The sequence below is a fragment of the Rana temporaria genome, chromosome 4 (assembly GCF_905171775.1).
Source record: "Rana temporaria chromosome 4, aRanTem1.1, whole genome shotgun sequence".
NCBI lineage: Eukaryota > Metazoa > Chordata > Amphibia > Anura > Ranidae > Rana > Rana temporaria.
In genome coordinates this window covers 63,022,967-63,043,790 of record NC_053492.1, presented here as the reverse complement: position 1 = coordinate 63,043,790, position 20,824 = coordinate 63,022,967, and the positions used below count along the sequence as shown (strand labels likewise).

Genomic DNA, 20,824 nt, shown 5'->3' with positions numbered 1-20,824 from the left:
ATGGCCTTAGCCACGGCCGCTGTGGTGATGGCTGGCCTGCAGGCCCCCCCTGCCGAGGAGTAGGCTTTTTTCAGTTCCAAGTCGATCTTACGATCGAGGACATCACGGAAGGTGACCGCATCCTCTATCGGCAAGGTGACATGCCTAGCGAGTCGCATGAGGGATGAGTCCACAATAGGAGCATTAATGAAGGAGGTGACCTTGGACTCCTTTAGAGGGTACAGCTTTGCCAGCTTATTGGACAGGCTGGGCCGCTTGTCCGGCTTTTCCCATTCGTCCCTAATGAGATCCTCCAGTTCCTCAATGAATGGAAATAGCTCAGGATCTTTTCTTAATTCAGGGAAGTATTTCCCAAGTTTTTGGGGTTCTTCTATGGCTTCCTCCCAGCCGATAGCCTCCTTAACAGAGCGGGCAAAGGGCTCCACTAAGCTGAAATCAAATCCTGATGTTGGCTCGCGTTCTCCGAAGTCAGAGTGGGTCTCTGCTAGTTGGGCATACGAGCCATGCGCAGATGAAGGACCCGGAATAGGGTCAGTAGGCATGGCCGTGGTCTCCATGAATGATTCCCGTACCGACTCTCTTAAGATATCCGTGGCCATTCTGGCGTCAGCTTCCTTCTCTCTGGTTGCCTCGGCAAAACAGGAGCGACAGGCTAATTTTCCTGGCAATGCAGCAGCACCGCACACCCAGCAAGCATTTGCTGCAGGACGGGTCTGAAAATGCTCGCGGTGGACTGACGGAGACCGTCTGCGGTGAGACCGGCTTCGACGGGAGCGGCTGCGATGTGATCGGCTATGCCTCCGATAATGGCGAGAGGGTGATCTTGACCGACTTCTGCGTGAGCGTTTGCTGGATGCACGGCTGGACCTCCTTCTTTGCCGTGGACTTGCATCTCTAGGCCTGATGGGACTGCAAAAACAATGCAGTGTTAGTGGCCGGCACTCTTTTGTCTCTTCACTACTTACCAACTTGGACGGCCTCCTTACCTTGTTTGCTGGTGGTGGTCTGCTAGGGCAGTGGACTCCATGAAAGGATGCAGGGACAGCAGCAGGTGTCTGAAAGGAGAAAGGAAGATGTTAGCTTAGGGGAATGAGAAAGGAGCAGGAGGGCCTGAAAGGAGAGAAGCCCCCAGGTACCTGGATAGCTTTCCTGAAGTTTTTTAGGCAGAGCAGCAGCCTAGAGAAGGAAAAAACAGATTTCTCTGTTTTTAAAATTGGCGCCGTAGTCGCGGCGCTAATGACGCGTCCGCGCATGCGCAGTAGCGTCCCGCGCCGACCGCCGCCATCTTGGGTGAGGGCGAAAGGAACCGCCGACATCATCAGCCTGCTGCGCGCATGCGCAGAACGGCCGGGAGATGCAGCGGTGGCGGTGAGAGGGACAGCAAAGCCCAGCAAAGCCAGCAACCCAGGTAAATCATTGCAGGGGCCAAGAAACAGAAGAGCCTAATAAGACCAATAACCAGGCAGCAGCAGCAGACTCTGGGGAAGCCATGAATATAGTAAAAGGAAAAAAAAAGGGGGAGCCATGCCACATTAAGCTTATTTAAAGCTTGTAAGATAGCCAGGAAAAGACCTTGAACAGACCCCTGAGACCACCAGAGCGGGGTTCCCACCATATAGCTCTATTAGAGACTGTACAGGAGGGACTTCCAACAGGAGAGGCCTGAACCTGCTGGGGCGATTGCGGTAAGAGGCAAATCTTCTTGTAACGTCCAGTCTTGTCAGGTGAGGATAAAAAAGAGAATGGTGCGGGGTGTTCCCTCTTCAAATTTATAGGTAACCAATCCTGTCAGGTTGTGGGGGCGGAGTCACAACCCATTGTGTGCTGCCATGAATGCGTCAGGAAAGTCAATTTTAAAGTTAAAGCGGGGGTTCACCCTAAAAACGATTTTCTAACATTACATCCAGCTCACTCTCTACATTTACAGTATGCCGTTAGTTTTTTTTTTTTTTGCTGTACATACCTCGTACAGCTATTTTCTTCCCCGGCTTCCGGGTGGGGCCTCCCGCGGGAGTGGGCGTTCCTATCCAGCAGGTGATTGACGTGATGACAAAAACGACCTCCACCCGTCGCATAAGGAGCGTCACGAGTTGCCGAAAGAAGCCGAACGGCGAGTCAGCGCTATACAGCCCCTGCGCACCGACATTCGGCTTCTTTCGGAAACCTGTGACGCTCCTTATTGCGACGGGTGGAGGTCGTTTTTGTCATCACCTGCTGGATAGGAACGCCCACTCCCGCGGGAGGCCCTACCCGGAAGCCGAGGAAGAAAATAGCTGTACGAGGTATGTACAGCAAAAAAAAAAAAAAACTAACGGCATACTGTGAATGTAGAGAGTGAGCTGGATGTAATGTTAGAAAATCGTTTTAGGGTGAACCCCCGCTTTAACCTTTCCAGTCAAGTGTAAATGTTATCATTATTTGTCTATGTAAGATTTTTAATGCAGCTATTTGTTTTATTTCTGTACAGGATGGAAGGCAGAGTTTTATTGGACACCAGCTGGGTGGGGTTGCCGAAGTGCCAAACAGCAAGGATCAGCGGGTCAAATCCGCCAGAGCCATCCAAATGACCTACTACCTCCAGAACTATGGCTCTGTGATCCAGGACCACATCAACGAGCAGTGGGAAAATGAATTTTGCACACTAATTCACCAGCTGCAAGAGGAACACCCAGACATTCAGCTCTATTCAATGGCTTCGTTCAGCTTGCTAAGAGACTTCCAGAAAACCATAGAGTTGTCTAGAAGTAAGATAGTGGTGAGTCTCATGCTGGTCCTTCTGGCTGCCACTCTCTCCAGCTCTATGAAAGACTGTCTACGCAGCAAGCCTTTTCTGGGCCTACTCGGAGTACTAACAATCTGTATCTCCATTGTCACCGCGGCAGGGATATTTTTCGTTACTGATGGAAAATACAACTCAACTCTGCTGGGAATACCATTCTTTGCCATGGGTAACTATACTGTCTTTGATTTGAAAAAAAAAAAAAAAGATATCCAGTGTGTTTCAAGAACTTTATAGAGCAAGGGGTTTGTACATTTGTTTATAACATTAAAGGGGTTGTAAAGGTACAACTTTTTCCCCCCTAAATAGCTCCCTTTACCTTAGTGCAGTCCTCCTTCACTTACCTCATCCTTCCATTTTGCTTTTAAATGTCCTTATTTCTTCTGAGAAATCCTCACTTCCTGTTCTTCTGCCTGTAACTCCACACAGTAATGCAAGGCTTTCTCCCTGGTGTGGAGTGTCGTGCTCGCCCTCTCCCTTGAGGGGGAAGGGGGTGAGCAGGAGAGTCAGGACGCCCACTAACACACAGCTCCTTTCTCTATTTGCAATCTCTAGAGAGCTCTCCTGTAGTCCAAGGGAGGGGGCGAGCACGACACTCCACACCAGGGAGAAAGCCTTGCATTATTGTGTGGAGTTACAGACAGAAGAACAGGAAGTGAGCATTTCTCAGAAGAAATAAGGACATTTAAAGGCAAAATGGAAGGATGAGGTAAGTGAAGGAGGACTGCACTAAGGAAAAGGAAGCTATTTAGGAAAAAAAAATTCCTTTACAACCCCTTTAATGGCTAAACTGATTTGAGGTGTAGAATGTAGCTTAGATTTCAAATCCTCCATGAATCTAAGCTCCAATATGCAAGTTATAATTATGCTAGTAAAAATATTGGTTACAAGCCCCCATACCTCATTTGGGGCTTAAGAGGATGCAAGAGGCAAAAGAGGCCACTCCACTAGGAAATGCTAATACTAACATATAAAAGTACCTGTTTATTGGAGGATCTGGAGGTGCTCAGTAAGACTTATGAAAGTTAGTGGAGGCATGCATTCTGCTCATGTAGTTGTTTTGAACATTTCCCAAATGGTCAAACTGTCCAGCCAAGATTGATGAGCAGCGGCGGTGCATCCTAAAGGGCGCAGGAGTGCCGCCCCACCCTCTCCTGTCACCGCTCTAATTACCATAGATAGATCCATGCCTGCTACTGCCACCCGCTGCCCACCCGAGACAAGATAAGTGCCAGGCAGACAGCAGGCGGGGGGCAAAGTGGCAGCACTTGGGGCACAGGGGCACTGTGGCAGCACTTGGGGCACAGTGACAACATTTGGGACACAGTGGCTACATTGAATGGGCACAGTGGCAACATTTGGGGCACAGTGACAACATTTGGGACACAGTGGCAACATTGAATGGGCACAGTGGCAACATTTGGGGCACAGTGGCAGCATTTGGGGCACAGTGGCAGTGTTTGATGGGCACAGTGGCAGAGTTTGATGGGCACAGTGGCAGCATTTGGGGCACAGTGGCAGTGTTTGATGGGCACAGTGGCAACATTTGATGGGCACAGTGACAGCGTTTGATGGGCAAAAAAGGCTGCGTTGATGGGCAAAGTGGCTGCGTTTGATGGGCACAGTGGCTGCGTTTGATGGGCACAGTGGCTGTGTTTGATGGGCACAGTGGCTGTGTTTGATGGCACAGTGGCTGCATTCGGTACAGTGGCTGTGATTGATGCGCACAGTGAGGCTGCAATTGATTTTTCAGAATTGTTTGCGCCCCCCAAAAATGTTGAGCACCAGCCGCCACTGTTGATGAGTTATAGCTGTGGGGGCTATGTAAATAGTGACTATTTATAGTGAATTCCCAGACTGTCCTAACTAATGATCTGCCAAACACCCCCCAGTTTGGTTCACACCAGAACTCCCGAACAGTTAAAAAGTTCAGACCCGAGCCCCAAACTCTATTAAAGTCTATAGGACCCGAACATGAAAAATCAAAAGTCCCCATTTTGAAGACGTATATGCAAGTTATTGGCCATAAAAAAGAGTATGGGAGCCCGGGTACTGCCCCGGGTGACATGTATCAATGCAAAAAAAAACGTTTAAAATAGATTGTTTTACAGGAGCAGTGATTTTTGTTTAATGCTTAAAGAAAAACCAAAAAAATGAAAAAATCCTTTAAATATAGAGCCTCGGGGTGGGGGTCCCCTTAGTCTGCATGTCAAGTGGCACATATATACTGTGTATAGGACCAGCTGACATTTGTAAAGAAAGAAGATGACATTTGTAAAGAAAGGAGATGACATTTAAATTGAATATAATGACTGCTAGTTATTGCTGGTAATGGAAAAAAACAAAATTGAAAGAAACGGCGTGGGGTCCCTCCTAAAATCTATTCCAGACCCTTATCCTACATTGCAGCCTGGCAGGCGAGGAAAGGGGGGGATGAGCAAGCCCCCCTCCTGAACCATACCAGGTCACATGCCCTCAAAATGGGGGGTTGCCTTGGGGCAGAGGGCTCTGCCCCCCTTCCCAAAGCATTTTGTCCCCATGTTGATGGGAACAAGGGCCTCTTACCAACAACCCTGGGCAGTGGTTCTGGGGGTCTGCGGGCAAGAGGTTTATCAGAATCTGTAAGCCCCCTTTAACAAGGGGGCCCCCAAGATCCGCCCCCATTGTACCCCTACTCATTCACCAAAAAAAGTGTCAAAATAAATAAAGACAGGAGGCAGTTTTTGACAATTCCTGTATTTAAAAAAAAATACATTTAAATTGATTATCGATGCTGCACTGCAAGTTACTGCCGTCAATAGAAAACAAAACGGCCTAAGGTCCCCCCCAAAATCCATAGCAGACCCCTACCTGAGCATGCAGCCTGGCAGGCCAGGAATGGGGGGAATGACCTAGCACTCCCCCCTCCTGAACCATACCAGTCCACCTGCAACATGGGGGGTTGAGCTTTGCTTTTTAACAAGGGTGTCCCTAGATATGTGAATGAGTAAGGGTACATTGTACCCCTACTCATTCACCAAAAGTGCACAGTATATTTGCCTTTAGTAAATCAACTCTACTGCATTCAGTTCTATAGATCAAAACAAATATCTTGAGAAAGATGCCAGTACATACTTTCAGGTGTATGGTTTCCTGGCTACTGATTATGAAATGAGGTCAGCTGGTGAACTCCTTCCTGTGTCATGACCTACAGTCTGACCTGGAAGTAAGGCAGAAGCAATGGATATGTTTGGAAACATGGATAAGGACAAATGAATGAAGTTTCTGTAGATTTAATGGAAAAACAGTATATAAATTATATATTGGTACATTTGGGAGCTGTAATTTAGAAAAAACAGGTGAACAGAGGTGAACTTATCCTTTAAGTACAAAATGGTCTCTGCCATTTTAAATGAAAATAGAATTTTTTCCTTTAGAACAGGAAGGTTTTACATATTAACACTCTCAGCACAAATAAAATAACTGCATTAAGTCTTAAAGTGGATGTAAACCCACTCTCATCCTTTCTAAACTACTGCCATAGTGCTGATCTATAAGGATATAGATGCCTCCTGCATGTATCCTTACCTGTCAAATGTCTCCCCTCTGTCTGTTATAAGAACTGAAAAACTGCAGATTCTGTGGGTGGATCTGTTGTCTGAAGCTCTGTGGGTGGAGTCGTGATGTCAGTAGACTCCCCATCCTCCTCTACACTCCCCTTGTCAACATGCATTTAGTCCTGTGTATTCCTTACACTAAATTCTGCTATGATCAATAACATCCAGTCAAAATCCAGAAAAGTAACCACATGATTTCAGAAAAGGAGTGGGGGTGGGAATTAAAAATGAATGCCTGTCTCCAGGCTAGTGCATGAGACATGTAAATAATTTGTCATTCCCAGCAAGGGGGCGGAACGGACTAAGGTTTTTCTCTGTAAGTCCGTTTTATTTCACTGAACAATAAAAGAGGATTGCTCAGAGCTGGATTAACTCTGTGTGGCAAGACTGGGCACAGATGATAGGAAATCTTATACTCTACATTGTGACATCAAAAAATAAAAAATAAATACATTTTTTGGGGTTTACATCCACTTTAACTGCAGAATGCGCAGCTGTGTGACATTGTACCCAAATAACATTCAAGTAATTTTTTCCCACAAATAGAATTTTCTTTTGGTGGAATTTGATGATCACCACTGCGTTTTTAAATATTTTTTGCGCTATAAACAAAAAAAGGCCGCCATTTAAAAAAAAAAAAACAATATTTTTTGCCTTTTCAAAACATATCTAATAATTTTAAAAAAAATCGAATTTCTCCATAAATTTGGGCCAATATGTATTCTGCTACATGTTTATGGTAAAAACAAATCCCAACAAGCGTATATTGATTAGTTTTTGTGAACGTTATAGCGTCTACAAACTATGGGATATCTTTATGGAATTTTTATTTATTTAAATTTTTTTATACTAGAAATGGCGGTAATCAGCCACTTATAATGGTACTGTGAAACTGTGGCGGTCAATTGGACACTGACACTTTTGACACTTTTCAGGAACCAGTGACACTCATACAGTGATCAGTACTAAAACTATGCACTGTCACTGTACTAATGACACTGGCTGGGAAGGGGTTAAACATTTAGGGCAATCAAAGGGTTAAATCTGTGCCTAGCCAGTGTTTGACTTTACTATGTGTGCGGCTTTTACTAGCGGAAGACATGGATTCTGGTCCCTGCTTTGCATAGACAGAGAATCCATGCCTTCCCCCTGTCAAAACCAGGATCTTTCTTGCTTACATAGGCAGATCCCGGTTATGTGTAGTATACTGGAGATCGGTGGGTGCTCGAGAACATTGAGTGCCAGACACCCGCAGATCAACTTCTGCTGTGAACTCGCACAGCAGAAGCAGCCCACAGGCAGTGCGCCCCCTGCAGGCGGAAGTCCAGAATCATTTATATATATATATGTGATCTGGAGGACAGCTGCCGCCCTTTAGTAGTAAAACTGCTATAGGGCGGTCGCTAAGTGGTTATAAATCTGATCTAAGTCTGGTAGTTTCCTGTGTGTAATCTATTCATGTGTTTATAACTGGAAGCAATGCTATACTATAAAAATATATATACTACTAAATATATATACACTGAGCAAAATTATAAACGCAACACTTTTGTGTTTGCCCCTATTTATAATGAGCTGAACTTAAAGATCTACAACTTTTTCTATGTACACAAAGGGCCAGATTTACAAACGAGATACGACGGCGTATCTACTGATACGCCCTCGTATCTCTGTTTCTAACTATGCGACTGATTCATAGAACCAGTTACGCATAGCTAGCCCTAAGATCCGACAGGTGTAATGGACTTACACTGTCGGATCTTAGGATGCAGTACCGCGGCCGCCGCTGGGGGGAGTTCTCGTCGTAAACCAGCGTCGGGTATGCAAATGAGCACTTACGGAGATCCACAAAGCTTTTTCCCTTTGTTAAGTCGCCGTAAGTGTTAGTTTGCCGTCGCAAAGATAGGGTACCTTTTACAAAGTGTAAAGTTAGTACACCATGTAAAAGTGTACCCGTCTTTCCCATGTCGCTGTCAAATTTTTTTTTAATTTTTTTTTTTCCCGGCGCAACTCTTTTTTTCCCGACGCAATTTTTTTTTACCCGTCGCGATTCACAAAACCTCGGCGCATCGTAACTTCGCGCAAAGCACGTCGGGAAATTTGCGTCGGGAGCATGCGCAGTACGTCCTGCGCGGGAGCGCGCCTAATTTAAATGGGACTTGCCCCATTTGAATTGGCCCGCCTTGCGCCGGCCGGATTTAGGATACACCGCCGCAAATTTCCAGGTAAGTGCTTTGTGGATCGGGCACTAACTTGGAAAAATTGCAGCGGTGTAACTTAAATCGGAAAAATTAAGTTGCGCCCGGGCTACGTGAATCTGGCCCAAAAGGCCTCAAATCTGTCTAAATCTGTGTTAGTGAGCACTTCTCCTTTGCCAAGATAATCCATCCACCTCACAGGTGTGGCATATCAAGATGCTGATTAGACAGCATGATTATTGCACAGGTGTGCCTTAGGCTGGCCACAATAAAAGGTCACTCTAAAATGTGCGGTTTTATTGTATTGGGGGGGTCCGAAAACCAGTCAGTATCTGGTGTGACCACCATTTGCTTCACGCAGTGCAGCACATTTCCTCTGCATAGAGTTGATCAGGTTGTTGAAGGTGGTCTGTGGAATGTTGGTCCATTCCTCTTCAATGGCTGTGCGAAGTTGCTGGATATTGGCAGGAACTGGAACAGTCGTATACGCTGATCCAGAGCATCCCAAACATGCTCAATGGGGGACATGCAGGAACTGGGATGGTTTCAGCTTCTAGGAATTGTGTACAGATCCTTGCAACATGGGGCCGGGCATTATCGTGCTGCAACATGAGGTGATGGTCGTGGATGAATGGCACAACAATGGCCTCAGGATCTCATCACGGTATCTATGTGCATTCAAAATGCCATCAATAAAATGCACCTGTGTTCGTTGTCCATAGCATACACCTGCCTATACCATAACCCCACTGCCACCATGGGCCACTCGATCCACAACGTTGACATCAGCAAACCGCTCACCCACACAATGCCATACATGCTGTCTGCCATCTGCCCTGTACAGGGGTCCCTGACTTACGAACGCCCGACTTATGAACAACTCCTACTTACGAAAGGGACGTATCTGCCTTTTCAATGGTGCATTTTCAATGGTGGGCACATTTGACGGAACATCGGAAAACATCGGAAAACAACGTATCTTCCATTCTGCGCATGCGCGGCCATTCAACTGAATATGGGAAAACATCGGAAAATTGCCATTCTACACACGCGGTTTCTGACTTATGAACATTTTCAACTTAAGAACAAACCTAAAGTCCCTAACTTGTTTGTAAGTCGGGAACCCCCTGTACAGTGAAAAACTTGATTTAGACATGAAGAGAACACCTCTTTAAAGTGCCAAACGCCTTTGAATGTGAGCATTTGCCCACTCAAGTCGTTTACGACGACAAACTGCAGTCAGGTCGAGACCCCGACGAGGACGACGAGCTTGTATATGAGCTTTTCCAGAGACGGTTTCTAACAGTTTGTGCAGAAATTCTTTGGTTATGCAAACCAATTGTTGCAGCAGCTACCCAGGTGGCTTGTCTTAGATGATCTTGGAGGTGAAGATGATGGATGTGGAGGTCCTGGGCTTGTGTGGTTACATGTGGCCTGCGGTTGTGAGGCCAGTTGGATGTACTGCCAAATTCTCTGAAACACCTTTGGAGACGGCTTATGGTAGAGCAATTAACACACAATTCAAGGGCAACAGCTCTGGTGGACATTCTTGCAGTCAGCATGCCAATTGCACGCTCCCTGAAAACTTGTGACATCTGTGGCATTGTACTGTGTTATAAAACTGCACATTTTAGAGTGGCCTTTTATTGTGGCCAACCTAAGGCACACCTGTGCAATAATCATGCTATCTAATCAGCATCTTCATATGCCATATCTGTGAGGTGGATGGATTATCTCGGCAAAGGAGAAGTGCTCACCAATGCTGACCATACACAGGTCGAATTTCGAAAGAACTTTCTTTCAAAGTCTTATTTAAGCATTTTTGTTCGTATTTTGCACCATTAGTGGGCTGCAGCAACGGACGATTTTTGTGTGGCCATCAAATTTTAATAATCCAACATGTTGGATATTTTTTGAAAAAGCAAACGATTTTCTAATCAGTGGCCCAGATTCAAGAAGCAATTGCGCCTGTGTAACCATAGGTTACACAGCGCAATTGCTTACTTGCTCCGGCGTTACGAATGCTCCTGATTCAGGAACATCGTAACGCCGACTGCAGCCTAAAATCTGCGTGGCATAAGGCTCTTATGCCACGCATATCTTAGGCTGCATTCTTGCGATGACCGCTAGGGGGCGCTCCCATTGTGCTCAGTGTATAGTATGCAAATTGCATACTAACACCGATTCGCAATGTTGCACGAGCCCTGCGTACGCAAGTTACGTCGTTTCCGTACGGCGTGTTTAGCGTAAGGCTGCCCCTTCTAATAGTAGGTCAATGCTAAAGTATACCCGTCGTTCCCGCGTCGCGAAATTTGAATTTCACGTCGTTTGCGTAAGTGATTCGTGAATGGCGCTGGACGCCATTCACGTTCACTTGGAAGCAAATGACGTCCTTGCGACGTCATTTGCCGCAAGGCACGTCGGGAAAGTTTCCCGACGGAGCATGCGCTCTACGCTCGGCGCGGGAGCGCGCCTAATTTAAATGATTCCTGCCCCCTACGGGATCATTTAAATTGCGTGCTCTAGCGCCGGTCAGATTTGCTCCGTAAATCAAGGGCAGCAGAGCAAATTTGCGGGGGCGCAGGGCAAAATCGTTGCCCTGCGCCTCCGTAAATAATGCGCAAATCTCTTTGAATCCGGGCCAATGATGGGAGAATCGTGCGAGAAATGTAATCGAAAAAGAAATGTGCCTGTGCAAGAAAAGAAAATTCCCGGAAAGAAAAGAAGATTCCCAGACATGAAAGTTCTTTTCTGTAGGAACACGAGGTGAAATTGAAGGTTTGGCCGGTCGAATTTCGAAATCAATGGTGGCACCATTGCATTACAAAACGCACAAATTTTCTGATTTTCAAAGGAAAGTTCTTTTGAAAAGCGACCCGTGTATAGCCAGCATAACACAGATTTAGCCCTGGTTCACCAAATCACATGTCAAATGGGAAGAAATTGGCGGCAATGGCTCCGTTTTAATTGGTGCGACGCATTTGCGGCGCCGCACCGATTTCAAAAAGTAGCTTCTGTACTACTTTTTGCAATTTCAGGCTGCGATTTACATTGACATCTGTGCAGAAACCTGCACAGATGTCTTTGAAATTCTGGCCGAAATCAGGACTGACACGTGGGAGTGAAATTGTGCGAGTTCAGCTGAACTCGCGCGGCTTCATTCCCACAGCGCAGTGTGAACCTGGGCTAAGACAGATTTGTGAGCAATATTTGAGAGAAATAGGCCTTTTGTGTACATAGAAAAAGTTGTAGATCTTTAAGTTCAGCTCATGATAAATAGGGGCAAACACAAAATCGTGTTCATAATTTTGCTCAGTGTATATACTGTATGCATATATATATATATATATATATATATATATATATATATATATATATATATATATATATATACTATACTATATGTATATAAAGCTTTAAATGGATTCCAGAACTTGCCTACATTTTATTGCGTCTCAGAAGTAAAGCCCAAAGGTTTTACAATATTAAAAAGGTAATTTACTTTTTGTTCTGAGCAAAAAAAAAAAAAAAGCAGGAGAAACTTATATTGAAAGGATGACAGAAGATAGATTGTAGAATCAATATTATATTTGTGTTTTAGAGAGAAGCATGATTGTGGGAATACTAAAAGAATTTTTATATCATTTTCTTCTTCATCTAATCTGCTCAGTGTCCCTCTGGTAATAGCATAAAAAATCCAGGAAAGTTTCAGCATGTAAAGTAAATATATGTTACGTTACATTGCATTTAAACCACCAGGAAGCTTTGCCTACCAGCTGGGAAACTACATAAAGATATAGGGGGTTATTTACGAAAGGCAAATCCACTTTGCACTACAGGTGCAAACTACAAGAGCAAAGTGCACTTGGAAGTGCAGTCAGCCCGGATTCAAAGAGATTTGCCCCTTTTTTACGGAGGCACAGGGCAGCGTTTTTGCCCTGCGCCCCCCGCAAATTATCTGCGCTGCGCGCGATTCACGGAGCAATAGCTCCGTAAATTGCATGTGCGCTCTTTAAAATTGCCCTGCGTAAGGGTGCCTAATGTAAATGATCCCGTAGGGGGAGGGAATCATTTAAATTAGGCGCGCTCCCGCGCCGAGCGTAGAGCGCATGCTCCGTCGGGAAACTTTCCCGACGTGCATTGCGGCAAATGACGTCGCAAGGACGTCATTTGCTTCCAAGTGAACATGAATGGCGTCCAGCGCCATTCACGAATCACTTACGCAAAACGACGTGAAATACAAATTTGGCGACGCGGGAACGACGGGTATCCTTTAGCATTGGCTGCCCCTACTATTAGAAGGGGCAGCCTTACGCTAAACACGCCGTACGGAAACGACGTAACTTGCGTACGCAGGGCTCGCGCAACATTGTGAATCGGTGTTAGTATGCAATTTGCATACTATACACTGAGCACAATGGGAGCGCCCCCTAGCGGCCATCGCAAGAATGCAGCCTAAAATATGCGTGGCATAAGAGCCTTATGCCACGCAGATTTTAGGCTGCAGTCGGCGTTACGATGTTCCTGAATCAGGAGCATTCGTAACGCCGGCGCAAGTCAGCAATTGCGCTGCGTAACTATGGTTACGCAGGCGCAATTGCTCTCTGAATCCGGGCCACTCTAAATTTGAGGGGTAGATCTGAAATGAGGGGAAGCTCTGCTGATTTTATCATCCAATCATGTGCAAGCTAAAATGCTGTGTTATTTTCCTTGCATATCCCCCGCGGATCTACAGCAACTGCACTTCCAAGTGTACTTTCAGTGCAATTTCAAGTGCATTTTGCACTTGTGGTTTGCACTTGTAGTGCAAAGTGGATTTGCCTTTCGTAAATAATCCCCAAAGAGTCAAGATCACTTAGTGGTCACCCAGAGACAATGGGGATCTTCTGTCCGTTCTCCAGTATCCTTCTCTCGTAGAAGTGTCACCAGTGGCTCAGAAGACAAGATTGTTAGTGGAGGAGAAAGAAAGAGAAGGACGGGCTGTGACGGTATCGGTATGATATCCCCGTCAAAGATTCCCTTCTTCCATAAGAACATCACCCAATATTCCACTAGGAGGAATATTCCTGAGATCGCCCATTAAGTCACACATGAGTCCAGGCTTACTGCTAGAACAAGACAGACTTTAATGTTATATCACACAGCTTATATGTCATTTCCAAAACTGTTACAATGACAAATCTCCGCCCCTTCACACTGGGGCTTCCATACAGATCATGGGCAGACACGACGGAGCCGATGCTGAAAACACATTTTCTTTAGACAATGACATTAAGGACGCTGATTACTAGTTGTACTGAATACATTAACTAGACCGCTCGACCCCGCATATAGAGAGATAATTACCACACTGGAGCAATCAGAATAATTAACACAAGCCACTTAAACACAGATCTCCTTCACACAACACAATAGATCAATTAACCTTTAGAAATAGTGAGGGGACATTAGCACGTCAATAACCTGCTAGCCGAGGACAGAATCACACAGGGCAAGTAGGGAGAATTAGACTGAGACATATAGGCAAATGCATCACACGGGCTTCTTATAGTGTAAAATGCTTCAGATTTATTTTAAAAATATCCGTTGCCGATGTGCATACATAAAAATGTAAAAACATGGGAATCCCATTAGTACAAAAGGACACCATGGGCTGCTAGACTCCAACATGCATTCTACCTGCATAGAGACCTAAATTGGGCCGTCCTGTGGATCATTTTTGAGGATTACACAACCTAATTGTTTTGGAACAGCAGCTCCACTAAGTTGCACTGGTGACGCGACTGTGTATATATCATTAAAGTGGAAGTAACCCCTTTTTTTTCTTCTACTTACAGGTAAGTCTATAATAAGGCTTACCTGTAGGTACAGTGAATATCTCCTAAACTGTTTAGGGGAAAGTCACACTGCATGCAGCTGGTGATGTCACCAGCACATGCGCTCTGAAGGGACTACAGTGATAGATACTAATAGGCTGCACTGGTGGGCATTAATACGTGGCACTGATGGGCACCAATAGGCTGCACTGATTGGCACTGATAAGGCAGCACTGATAGGTGGCACTGGTGGGCACTGATATATGGCACTGAGAGGTGTCACTGATGGGTGCCACTGATGGGCATTGATAGGTGGCACTGAAGGGCACTGATTCAGACAGTGCCATTGCCGGAAAAAGCCACAGATTTGGCTTGTGATTTGACATGTCAAATCGTATACCAAATCGGCCCAATGTGAACGTGAGCTTAATGTCTTTTAAATGTGAGGCCTCGTACACACGACCGAGGAACTCGTCGGAAAAGACACATTGTTTTCCTCGACGAGTTCCTTGTTAGGCTTGTCGAGAAACTCGACAGGCTTTCTTTGCGTACACACTGTCAAGACCAAATCTCGTCGTTCTCAAACACGGTGACCTACAACACATACGATGGCAGGGGAAGTTCGATTCACTGGCACAACCCTTGGGGCTGCTTTTGCTAATCTCATGTTACTGCGTGTTAAGTAAAAGTTTGGTGAGAGACTATTTGCACTTTTCAGTCTGTTACAGCTTTAAAAATGTGCTATCTCCATTACAAACGCTACTTTTACCGAAGGTGCGCTCCCGTCTCATACTTTATTCTGAGCATGCGCGGGTTTCTAAGCATACACACGATCGTGTTTCTCGTAGAAAACCAGCCCGACAAGGAACACGATGAGGAAATTGAGACTCCCGTCGAGGAAAAAGAGAACTTGTTCTATTTTTTCCTCGTCGAGTTCCTCGACAGTTTTCTCGATGAAAAACATACACACGACCGTTTTCCTCTGCAAAAAAGCTCTGCCACCAAGTTTCGTGATGGATTCTGTCGAGGAAAACGGTCGTGTGTACGAGGCCTGAATGTATTTTTATTGTTTTTCATTTTACAAATATATTTTAATAAATGCTACACTTAGTTAGTGGCCCTTTTTTTTCTGTTTAAAAAAGGTAAAAAAAAAAAAAACACTACTTACCCCCCCCCCCCCCAAACACTTACCTGACACCTCCCACAATCCAGCGCTACCCCCAGCCTGCCCATAGGTTCCTGCTGCTCTCAGTTAAATCCTGTAAGGGGGAGGGTAGGGCATGGGCAAGCCACAGCACGACTTAGGACTTCACCTGCATGAGTGGTCCTATAGCACACTGTTTGCTATAAGGGCACTCGGAAGACAGGAGGAACAGAGAGTGCCGGTGGGGGACCCCCAAAGAAGAGGTAAGGGACTGCTCTGTGCAATATTGTTGCACACAGCAGGAAAGTATATGGGCCCGGATTCACATACATCGGCGTATATTTATGCCGCCGTAGCGTATCGCAGAGAGGCAAGCACTGGATTCACAAAGCCAGTGCTGCCAAATCTGCGCTGGGTTTCCTATGCGTAAGTCGTCGTAAGTGGAAGTGGGCGTGAGCCATGCAAATGAGGCTTGATCCCATGCAAATGATGGGCCGAGCGCCATAAAGATACGAATAACGAACGGCGCATGCGCCGTCCCGTGGACGCATCCCAGTGCGCATGCTCAGAATCACGTCGGAACGAATGCCTAAGATACGACGGATCACTGCCTACGGCGTGAACATAACCTCCGCCCTGCCATATTCCCATACAACATAAACGATGTAAAATACGACGGCTTGAGTTCCCTTGTCCATACCTTTGCATGGGTTGCGCCTCATATATGGGGAATAACTTTACGCCGGACCTACGACTTACGCAAACCGCGTATATTATGCGCCGGGCGCAAGTACGTTCGTGAATCGGCGTATCTCCCTCATTTGCATATGTGCATAGAAAATCAATGGGAGCGGCAAATGTGCCCAGCGTAAATATGTGCCCACGATACGACGGCGTAGGCAAGTTACGTCAGTCGTAGGAAGCCTATTTTTAGGCGTATCTCAGTTTATGGACCCGGCGCATAGATACAACGGCGCATATTTGCACTTACGCGGCGTATCTCGAGATACGTCGGCGTAGGTGCTTTGTGAATCCGAGCCATTATGTTTTTTATTTCATAAAAAAAAAAAAACTTTGGTTTTTTATCATTTTAAATGGGTATGTCTGTAAACACTTCAATCAAGTGTTTTGTAGCATATTTTCAGATAATGTTTAGACTGTTAGAACTGGCCTCCATCCCCTAGTGCTTCACATTGATTAAAACCAAAATACCTGAAGCTTGAATACACATGTAAAGCACTTTAACCACTTGAGCCCTGCGCTATTGACAAAAGACGTCAACAGCGCGGTTCTCAGGTGACAAGTGGACGTCTTTGGACGTCATTTGGAATGCATTACCCGCGCGCGCCACTGGGGGGCGCGCGGCGGGTAACCACTGTGCAGCCACATCGCTGAGGACCCAATGCGTGTACCTGGCGGCCGCGATGTCCGCCGGGTACACGCGATCGTCGGGAACACAGCCGGTAACAGCAGGGACGTGGAGCTCTGTGTGTAAACACAGAGCTCCACGTGCTGTTAGAGGAGAGGAGACCGATCTGTGTCTCTTGTACATAGAGACACAGCATCGGTCACCTCCCCCAGTCACCCCCCTTCCCCCACACAGTTAGAACACACCCAGGCTACACAGTTAACCCCTTCCTCACCCCCTAGTGTTAACCCCTATCCCTGCCAGTCACATTTATACAGTAATTAGTGCATTTTTATAGCACTGATCGCTGTATAAATGTGAATGGTCCCAAATTTGTGTCAAAAGTGTCCGATACGTCCGTCGCAATATTGCAGTCCCAATAAAAATCGCAGATCGCGGCCATTACTAGTAAAAAAAAAATAATGAAAAAAAATCATAATTCTGTTCCCCATTTTGTAGGCGCTATAACTTTTGCGCAAACCAGTCGCTTATTGCGATTTTTTTTTTTTTTTACAAAAATACGTTGAAAAATACGTATCGGCCTTAACTAAGAAAAAAAATTGTTTTTTAAAAAAAAAAAATGGGAGATTTATTATAGCAACAAGTAAAAAAAATATATATTTTTTTTAAATTGTCGCTCTTTTTTTGTTTATAGCGCAAAAAATAAAAACCGCAGAGGTGATCAAATACCACCAAAATAAAGCTCTGTTTGTGGGGAAAAAAGGACGTCAATTTTGATTGGGAGCCACGTCGCACGACCGCGCAAATGTCAGTTAAAGCGACGCAGTGCCGGAAGCTGAAATTTCGCCTGGGAACGAAGGGGGTTTATGTGCCCAGTAAGCAAGTGGTTAAATATACCAGTACTTCTAAAACATGAATCTACAGTATGCATGCAACAATGCCCGAACATTTTTCTGCTCAGATGTGAATGCAGCCTAAAGGGTTATTATTAAAAATTCATGGCAGTAAGCAAACTAAACTTGGCTTCAGCTTGGCACCAAAAATCAATGATCTCTGCCCCTATTATTTGATCATTTATTTTTATTCAGCTAAAGTTCTGCAGTATATTGGAAACTTTATGTGGAAAGTGTTCCTGCATTACAGTGCTGGGCCTTAAATGCCAGCTCACTATCTGCATTGAGGTTCTTTTCCTCAGATCTAAATGAGTTTCTTCCTCAAGGTGTTTTGGATTTCTTGCACTGTAACGTCGCAAGCCTAAAATATCCATTTTGTTTCAAAAGGGGGAGGGAGAGGAAGGTGCCCGGCATGGGCGTCCGCTAAAAATTTTTCAGGGAGGGGCGCTTTGGCAGCGGCGATACACAGTCGCATTTAACCCTTTCTTCAAACGCTAGCGGGAATTAAACATGCCCCACTAGCGGCCGAATAGCGCAGCTAAAACGATGGTAAAGCGTCACTTTTTAGCGGTAATGTGGCCAGCTGGCAGTTTGAAATAGCTCTTGAGATAATTCATCTTCACTCCATGCCCATATAAATATAGCCTTGAGAGTGTACAGACCCCCCTTCAGCACAGATGGACCTCCCCTTCAGCACAGACCCCCCCTTCAGCACAGATGGACCCCCCATTCAGCACAAACCCCCCTTCAGCACAGATGCACCCCCCTCCCCCCATCCCATTCAGTACCTCAGATCAGCCATCACCGCGGCACAGGCACAGCAGGTTCCCTTCCCCTGTGTACACATAAACACTGGAGGAGGGGTGGCTTCACTCTGCTCGCTGCTCGCAGATGGACCGCTCAGACAGCCCGCAGCCGCAAAACTCTTCAACACCTTCTCGATTTTCCAGGGGGGGTCAATTGCCCCCCCTTGCCCTATGGAGCGGACACCCATGGTGCCCGGAGATAATCCTATTTGTTCGAATTTAAGTTTACCATGGTCCTTTATAACACAGCTGTAATTCAAACCAATAGGCCCATGGAAGGGACTTCAGAACATGCCACATCACTGCCCAGGAATAAATCATTATGAGGGGAAATCAGGAAAGTTATGGGTTGTGGAGGAACCACTTTTTGGTGGAATAAGGACAGGATACCACAGTTGACTGGTAATTCCAAAACTGGAGGTGCCATTTGTTGTAATCAAAGTGGTTACAAAGTACAAATAAATAAATGCACCTAATGTAGGGTTACCAGACATCCCTGATTTCCGGGGACAGTCCGCGGATTGAGGACACTGTCCCCCGACCAAGTCTGTCCCCGGTTTTGTCCCCGGATTGGATTTGAACAGGGGCTGGGGCAATTTTAAAAGACAGTCAGTGCAGAATAAAAAAAGAAAATCTGAATTTCACACCCCTGCTCGCTTAGGGGGTGTATTTTTTCCATTATCTGTGCCTCTTTTCTGATGATCATGTGCTGGTCAGAGCGGAGGGAATATTTCTTCAGTTTTGGGTTTATGCCCATTCAATTCCGCTCGCATGTTCTTCTGCCTTGGCTCAAGTCCTGGCCAGCCGCTTGCCTTCCCTGGTGGAGTGATCTTGCCCCGCTCCCCACCCAGTAGTAGCAGGGGCCCGGAAAGAAAGACTTGACAGGCTGTGTGGCGGGCGGCGGCGACGGGCAGAGAGTTGCTGATTGCCGCCATTACTAGTAAAAAAAAAATATGTCCCTGGATTTCATTTTAAAAATCTGGTCACCTTAACCTAATGAAATACCTGAACCCTCCAAATATTCAGTGAATTGTCTATTACCCATCTGCCACTTCAAACAAGTAACCCTTGTGTTGCACTAAATATACTAAAACAGTGGCACTAATAGATGTGTATATATGAAAAAATTAACCAACAAAACAATACTTTCGTAATGATATATTCTGTTTCAAAATGTGGCAAAAGCTTAGAACAACATTTTGCAACCCCATTTTAGCACATCCAAGCAAAACCCTGTGAGGAGTATGACAGCCTCAGCCCGGGCTGCAAACAGGCTATGCCCCCAAGTATTGTGGTGATAGACATAACTGATTAGTCCATACTGTATATACACTGCTGAAATATTTCTCCACAAAAGGACATCTTTTGGACAAAACACGTAGGGGCAGTACTTAGGTGGGCTGCACTGACGTCATAATCATCTGATGGAATACAGTACATGCCAGCTCCAGGCAGAGTACAGCAGTGGCATATCCAGGGAAAACTGTGTCTGTTTCTGTAGTGCAGCAAGAAGGGATAAAGTACTTGCCTCTGGCTCTTGTATGTGTCTAATTGTGTGTGGAGAAATAATTCATCTTTGAGACTTTGCTCTCTGGATTGTTGTTTGACCTTATTGAGACCAAGTTGAAGAGAGGGTGAGTAGATCACCATATCCTAACAGTGTAGTTGAAGAAGTCACATAGGATAAAAGTGCATACTGAACATTTCTTTTGGGATCACATGATGGAGTGAACATCACTGGAGGAAGAGTGGAGTGTACAATGTGGCACCTAGGCACTTATGAAAAGTGTATATATGGACTAATCGCTTATGGATGGACTAATCATGTATGTATACTATATGTAAAAACTTGTTGCAACCAACACATCAAACCTTGAAGCAGATGGGCTATAGCCGCAGAAGAACACAGCAGGTGCCACTTCTGTCAGCTAAGAAACCGAAGCTACAATTTGCCCAGGCTCACCAGAATTGGACAATAGAAGATTGTAAAAATGTTGCCTGGTCTGATGAGTCTCGATTTCAGCTGCAACATTCAGATGGTAGAGTAAGAATTTGGCAGAAACAACATGAAAGCATGGATCCTTCCTGGCTTGTATCAATGGTCCAGGCTGGTGGTGGTGGTGTAAGGGTGTGGATGCTATTTTATTGGCACACTTTGGGTCTCTTGTTATCAATTGGGCATCATTTAAACACCACAGCCTACCTGAGTATTGTTGCTGACCA

At 45.5% G+C, this 20,824-nt stretch overlaps 1 protein-coding gene across 1 annotated transcript in view; it reads left to right on the top strand.

The window, feature by feature from the left end:
- Positions 1 to 667: 667 nt before the first annotated feature.
- PTCHD4 (patched domain containing 4) overlaps positions 668 to 20,824 on the top strand; it is a 44,479-nt gene continuing 24,322 nt past the window's right edge. Inside the window, exons 1-2 of the mRNA XM_040347673.1 lie at positions 668 to 838; positions 2,468 to 2,948. Coding sequence (XP_040203607.1) covers positions 668 to 838; positions 2,468 to 2,948 — 652 coding nt within the window. The remainder of the gene's footprint in view (positions 839 to 2,467; positions 2,949 to 20,824) is intronic.